At 42.8% G+C, this 7,722-nt stretch overlaps 1 protein-coding gene across 1 annotated transcript; it reads right to left on the reverse strand.

The window, feature by feature from the left end:
• Nucleotides 1-6,334: 6,334 nt before the first annotated feature.
• On the reverse strand, nt 6,335-7,336 carry PPP1R2C (PPP1R2 family member C). Its single transcript, XM_070461882.1, has one exon. It carries the CDS (start codon nt 7,154-7,156, stop codon nt 6,515-6,517), a length of 642 nt encoding a protein of 213 aa, XP_070317983.1. The 5' UTR covers nt 7,157-7,336; the 3' UTR covers nt 6,335-6,514.
• Nucleotides 7,337-7,722: the final 386 nt, after the last annotated feature.

The raw sequence follows: 7,722 nt of genomic DNA on the forward strand, positions 1-7,722 counted from the left end.
TGAGCCGTTGTCTCAGGGAAATGCAGTTTGAAACTCATTAATAGGGTAGCCTGTATATTATAACTTAGAAGCTCTGGGTTATCACTGATGCTTGCAATTGCTATGGAAACTGGGCTCATATGCACCTTTCAAAGTCTGCTTTAAAACAAGAAAAAAAAGAAGAGGAAAGAATAAGATATTTGTACCCAGCATGCATAGGCAGGTTCAGTGATGCAAATATGCTCTGCCTACACAATGATAAAAACAATTTTTTTAAATATTTTTAAGAGCTAATAATGTAAAACCTTATATTAGAGAGCTGTGTTTATACTGGTGAGAAAAAATGCCCAAGGCAGCTTTCACCCCAGTCCCCCTCCCTGCCACAAACACAGACACACACCAGCAATTTTCAGTTTTCCCCAGATTTTTTGCAGCCTGTGTCCTTAAATCCCCCCAAAGCCCCTGCACATGCAGCTTCAGCTGCTAAAGCCCAACCCATGTGGACACCAGCAAAGAGTTCAACCTCTCCTCCCCCGACCCCATCGCCTACAAATGTCTATTAATGCTGCCTTTTTCAGCTTAGGGACTGACTTTTCCATTTAAAAATGATAGTGCTAATTTGATCAAGTTTCTTATCAAAGATTTCTGGGTGTATTCTTCCTTAAATTTGGTTTTTGGAGGTTCCATCCCTCATCCCTCTCCCTGTCCACCTTTCTTCCTAATAACCTTAATGATTGAAGTATGATATTGTTGGGCTTCCCTGATGGCTCAAGCGATAAAGAATCTGCCTACGATGCAGGAGACACAGGAGAGGCGGGTTTGATCCTTGGGTGGGGAAGATACCCTGGAGGAGGAAATGGCAACCCACTCCAGTATTCTTGCCTGGAAAACCCCATGGACAGAGAAGCTTAGCAGGCTACAGACCACGGGGTGGCAAAGAGTCAGACAGCACTGAGCACGCAAGCAGGGCCAACAATAATGTAAGTAGTCAACAATTCCCCTGGGGGAAAGTGTAGGCTGCCACCTGAGGCAGAAGCGAGGGGCAGTAAAGAAGCCAGAGCAAGCTGGGGAGAGGGGCAGTGCACAGAAGTGGCTCCTGGGGATTAGTAGATACAAGCTATTACAGATAAAATAGATAAACAAGGAACTACTACTGTATAGCATGAGGAACTAGACTTGATATCCTGTAATAAGCCATAATGGAAAAGAATATATACATTTAATTGAAGTATAGTATAGTATATAGGGCTTCCCTGGTGGCTCAGGTGGTAAAGAATCTGCCTGCAATGCAGGAGACCTGGGTTTGAGTCCCTGCCTGGGTCAGGAAGTTCCCCTGGAGAAGGACATGGCAACCCACTTCAGTATTCTTACTGGAGAATCCCAAGGACAGAGGAGCCTGGCGGGCTACAGTCCCTGGGGTTGCAAAGAGTTGCACACAACTGATCAACTAACACTTTCATTTTTACTTCACAGTATATAGTTATATAACTGAATCACTTTCCTGTACACCAGAAACTAATACAACACTGTAAATCAACTATACTTCAGTTTCTAAAAAATGACTCCTGAGTGGTGTGGCCTTACACAGGACGTCATCTTATTCCCCTGAGACCCCCAAATCACCTGTCCAGACACCTCATTCTGTTCACCTTGGCTCTTCCCCACTCCTCACTTTTGTCCCCACTCGCCAGCCTCTTGCCAGGTGGCCCTCCCCAAAGCCCTGATTTGTCACCAGGGTAGCACAGGAGTGGCAGAACTCATTTGTAAAACAGACAGGAACTGGCTCAATGGCCCAAGTAAGGGACATAAAATTTTAACACAGTAGAAAAATGCAAGAGCTTTATGGTCTTGAATGTTATCATTTCTACCTCAGTATTTCCCTACACAACTGGAGTCTTTCGTCTTCTATTTTCCTCCCTTAGTGTTTTCCTTCAGTCAGGCTCCAGCCTGGCTGGTCTCTCTTGCTGCCACTCTCCTGGCTTTCCTCCACCCCTCCTCTCCAGCCATCTGGGGAGGGATGAAGGGATGAAGATGGGTCCCTCTCTCCTCCGAGCACAAGCCAGCACCTTCTCCAACCCATGGTTTCAACCATGAGCCCCAATGTTCCAAACGGGGACAATACAGTGGCATAAAGCAGGAGTCAAATAAAGGAAGCATGGTTCACATTTTACATAACTGCTTCACTTCTGAGACAAAGTATCTACAATTCCTCATTCAAATAAGATAAAAACTCTGAGCATTGCAGAAAAGGATTCTCCCAGAAAACAACACAGAACCATTTGTTACTGCCTCAGAGGTCCTCATCTCTGTTTGTTTACCTCCCTACTTGTGAATCCTTCCATGGTTGGCCCGTAATCCCTCTTTACTGCCCGCCTCCCCAGCCCCAGCCTGGTGTGAGCAAGGCGTCTGATGCTGCTGAACTAGATCAGGTCTCAAAGGCTAGGCTCCCTCTGTCCTCACCTTCAGGAGACCAGAGTTCCTCTGAAGGCTGCTGCTTGCTCCCCAGGCACGTGGAAATCCCTTCGTTGCTTTCAAGCCGTTAATGTAATCTAAATCAGGACTTGTCCTTCTTTAAATACAGGCATCCTCTTCTTTGAAAGTCTTCATCAATGAACATTTCAGAACCATACAGTTCTCCCGCACTAGACTTAGACCTCCTTGAGGGCAGAGATTGTGTTTCATTCATCTTTTTTTTCCCTGGCTACTGCACCTGACACAGGGCCGTACTTGATAAATGCACACAAAAATATTTGTGCACTTCAAAGTGCAGTTGACAAATATACTTGCCCCTGGTGGCATCTTTGTATGAATGAATGTCTCAGGCTCCTGGCTGAGCACAAGCTCAGAGCAGGGGATGGGAGGTGGCAGCAGAAGGATGTGGGCAGTGTGGCAGAGGTCACAGGCACCTCTTAGAATAGATTGGAGGACATTGTCCTTAGACCAGTTGCACTATCTATACAGAAAAGCAGCCCCTACTAGAAGGTCAGGGCAGACGTGTGTGATTAGGGGGGAGGGGTGGGGTGGGGTGGGGTAGGGTGGGGTGGGGTGGCTTCCACCACCATTAAGGACCTGCACAGAGCCAGTGTTTTATGGTGGGGAAAACATCATGCCTGAGTCAGCCAGACAGGTCTGGGTATGAACCCTGATTCTACCACCTAGCAGCTATACATTTGGGCCAATTATGCAATGCTTTTTATTTGAAATTTTCTCATTTCTCAAATGGGTAAAATACTGTTTCAAAGGATCATTGGCATCACTGAAAGAGATAAAGCTTTCAAAGCCCTGGTACCATGTCTGATACACTGCATATGCTCAATAAATGGTGATTAGTAGTAGTGGCAGTGGTAATAGTATTGCTTTAATTATTTGGCTGAGTGGAGAACTCTTCTTTTCCTCATCACTTCTTCACTAAGATTTTGTGTCCTCTTGATGACAGTTCAGAGTTAATGACTCATTGAGAGCGAGTCATAACTTTTAAAGCTAGTGAGCTTAAATCTCCACTTTTTTTTTCTTATTTTACCCCTTCCCTTCCCAGCTCTTCACTTCTGGGCACTTCTTTCTCTCACTTTTATAATCCCATCCCTTTCATCAATATTCATACCATGTTCTTCATTTACTCTAAGGTGTGAAGGGTTGATAAGTACCTACAGTGTTACTCCCAGAACAAAATCCTTTAAGAGAAAAAATTCTGATCCTTTGAGTTCAGTGTTTGTCAAATTGAAGTTGTAATTTAAAGGAACCAATTTAGTGACTCTTGACTATCATTTATTAAAAATAATACTCTGCCTTATTATAGCATGTTATTTAGTGTACTAATGTAGAGGGGAAACAATGGAAGCAATTTCAAAATCTAGGGGGAAAATGGATTTGCTTTGGCCTTCAAGTGAAAGTTACTCTTTTTTAGCAATTCATTTATACCATTTTCTGTCCCAGGTTTTAAATAGCCAGCCTGGCTGAATTTCATACTTTAAAATGAGTGAACAAATGGTGACATCAAAGGAGTTAAGCAGAGGAGGTGATGTTGATAAAAAGTTGAAACTGGAACTGAACATTCTCAGATACCTTTTTCAAAAGGAAAATCAAACTTAAATAATAAAGGTCTATTTTCTATGCATCCTAATACCATGTCACTTAATTAGGAAATCATCATATGGAAAAAAAAATCTTTCTAGATTACATTTGACAAGGGTACCAAAATCACCACAAAGAAAAGGAAAACTTGATAAAGTGAATCAAATCAAAATCAAAATCTTTTGCTTTGCAAAAGTGTCTATAAGAGGATAAGAAGCTACCAATTGTGAAAAAAAATTGCAAAGAACTCTCAAAGCTGAATAGTAAAATAATCAAAATAGAAAATGAGCAGAAAGCATTTCACTGAAGAGAATCTACAGATTGCAAATAAGTATATGGAAAGATGTTCAACATCATTAGCTATTAGCAAAAGGCAAATTAAGACACCAATACACATATATAAAAATGACAAATAAAAAATAGAGATAACACCAAATGCTGGTGAGGATGCAGAGAAACTGGAATGCTCACACGTTGCTGGGTGCTGGTGGGAATGTAAAATGGCACAGTCACTCTGTAAAACAATTTGGCAGTTTCTTAGGAAACTGCAACTACCATGCAAGCCAGCAATTGCACTCCTGGGCATTTATCCCAGAGAAGTGAAAACTTATGTTCACACAAAAACCTGTACATGAATGTTCATAGCAGCTTCATTTATAATACCAAAACCTGGAACTAGTCCATATGTCCTTGAATGGATAAAAGGCTAGAAAATCTGGTATATCCCAAAAGATTACATGCTATATGTTTTCATTTATATAACATTCTTGAAATGACAACATTATAGAAATGGAGACCACGTGGCTACAAAAGGGCAACCTGAGGGATTCTTGCTGTGATGGAATGTTCTGTATCTTGATTGTAGTGATGATGTCAATATCTTGTTGTGACGTTGTACTAGTTTTGCAATATGTTACCAGGGGGAATCCGGGTGAAGGGTACACAGGCTCTCTCTGTATTATTTCTCACAACGGCATGTGAACCCACAATTACCTCAGTAATGTTTCAAAGAGAAAAAAGGAAATACACACACACATGAAACCTTTGAATTGTCTTCTGTCCACGTACATTCTGGGACTGTAATCATGTCACTGGTTGCACAGGAGTCTGTTGTGAAAAAAAAACCCTCAGTTGTTCTCTAAAAGGTAATTAGAACAAACGATGAACTAATAATAGCAAATTATTTAGCAGGCTGTAAAACAAAAAGGTGCAGAAATTTAGCAACTGAATTCTATTTCCTGACTATTACACTTCTGCTATGCAGTCTATTTTCTCTACATCTTAGAACACTGAAGGAGCCATGATGGTTGAAACAGAAGTGACACTGTGGCAACAAATGAAAGAATATTTGAGAGAAGGAAGCATTTCTAATGTTTTGACCATCTATGAGACTCCATAAAAAATGTGCTGTGTATGCCCCAGAAAAGTGAAAGTGAATGTTATCTTTGCTTTCAGTGTTTACAAGAAAATGACTAAATGTTTTCTTATTAAAAAATAGTCCTTTTCCCATGAATTATCAGGTTAAAATTGTTCCAATGTCTACTCTGCCTGTGTGCACTATACAGGCAGATTTGATATCAGTTATTCTTAAAAGTCTAATATTATCTCAGTGGTTCCTTCTCAGACCTGTCTTACTCTCTCCACCCTTTGTTTCCTCAGTCCTCCCGGGGCATGAGGGAACAAAGGGTGAGAGGGCAAGACTTCCTGGGGATGAGGAAATAAAGAGTGGAGAGGAGAGGGCAAGACAGGTCTGGAGAAGGGACCACTGAGATAACATTAGACTTTCAAGGATAATTGATATCAAATCTGCTGATATAGTGCACAAAGACAGAGTAGAATATTGGGACAATTTTAACCTGATAATTCATGGGAAAAAGACATTTTTTAACAAGAAAACATTTAGTCATTTTATTGTAAACACTGAAAGCAAATTAAGATAAAATTTAAAGCTAAAATGCAACAATAACTCTTATAATATATTCACTCTCAAACAGGCTGATCACCCTGAAGACAAGTGTTTTGCAGCCTGAATATTCATCAGACTACATAACCCACCGTACCAATCGCATTTTCCCTTTGTAACAAAACCGTTTCTATTAAAGCTAGTATGTCTAGAAGTGAATATAAATTAGTCCCCCCACCCCACCCTTTTTAAAACTTTAACACATCAAAAGCTATATACTATGTACATGTACGTTAACAAACAATTTTCTCAAAGTAATGGGGTTTTAGACGAATATCAGAATCGGTATTTACGGCAAAGAACCAGAGTACCAAGCAGAGATTTTTCCAATTAAGCTCTTATTTACTATGTTTACCATTGAATTATCCCAGTGCAATGTAACTGCTAATATTTCAGTACTTGCACGAGCTGCACCAAACAATAAGTTGCAAATTACGGGAACAAGTTGTGGATCCAACAACTGCAGCGTGGATCGAGCGTTATCTACTCAGCAAATGCGGTCTACTCGTCGTCGTCGTCTTCATCATCATAATTGTCGTAGCAGCAGGTCTTTGTCTGCAGGCCTTTGTCGCTGGTGGTGCCTTGCTCGGCTTCTTCCTGGGTGGTAGTCTTGCCGTGGCTGGTGACAAGCGAACTTTTTTCATATTTATCATCCTCGTAGTCATGCAGATCATCTCTGGAAATCAATAGTCGGGCGAATTTGATGTTCTTTCCTTCGCTGCAGTGAAGTTTCCTCTTCAGTTCGAACAGCCGACGTTTCTCTTGCCTGTCAGGGTAGATATTGCTGCTGTGCGCTCCATCCAATTCTGGCTCCCGCACTGGATAGTTGGAATCGAAGGTATAGATAGAGGATAATCTCTTGGCTAAGTTGTCGATGGTCGTGGTTTCATCCTCTTCAGTTTCTTCCCCGTAGTCCTGCAGACCGAACTGGGAAGTGCTGGGCTCATTCATCCTCATGAAATCGTTGTCTCTGTACTCTTGATGGTAGGTCGCCAAGATGTTCGACTCGTCCCACTTCTGAGACTTCTTTCTACGGGCCACCTGGAGTGGTCCACCAGACTGCTGGGCCGAGCCTGCGACTGAGGAAGTGGTGGAACCTTTGTTTTTCAGGATACCCTTGATGGGCCGGCGAGAGGCTGACATCTTCGGAGAGTGAAGGGCCTCCGCTGAGTGTTGGGTCGCCGCAGCTGCCCGCTGAGCTTCAGGCACAAACTGCTACTCTGTCTGGCTGCCGGACTGTGCCGACTGCCCTAAAGGCCTAGTTCCAGCTCGTGCGTCATAAAGTACCCCGCGGGTGACGCCACAATGGTCGGGACAGCCATCAGCACCGCAGTCAGCACCTCCGTCAGCACCGCCCTCAGCACCTCCGTCAGCACCTCCGTCAGCACCGCTGTCATCGCCTAGGGGAAGGGGGTGGGAGAGTGGGGGGGATGCCCAAGCTGACCTCTTTTTTTTTTAAAGTGTAAGATTAGGAAATCTGGAGAAGGGCATGGCAACCCACTCCAGTATTCTTGCCTGGAGAATGCCATGGACAGAGGAGCCTGGTGGGCTACATAGCCCATGGGGTCGCAAAGAGTTGGACATGACTGAACCACTAACACACAAAATAGGAAATCTACCTTCATTGTGCATGAAACTGGAAACACTGTCTTGTGAATTTCTCTATCCCCTGTCTGTGTGCAGGCGGACTGTGTAGAATGTATTTCTCC

This window comes from Odocoileus virginianus, chromosome X (genome assembly GCF_023699985.2).
Source record: "Odocoileus virginianus isolate 20LAN1187 ecotype Illinois chromosome X, Ovbor_1.2, whole genome shotgun sequence".
Taxonomy (NCBI): domain Eukaryota; kingdom Metazoa; phylum Chordata; class Mammalia; order Artiodactyla; family Cervidae; genus Odocoileus; species Odocoileus virginianus.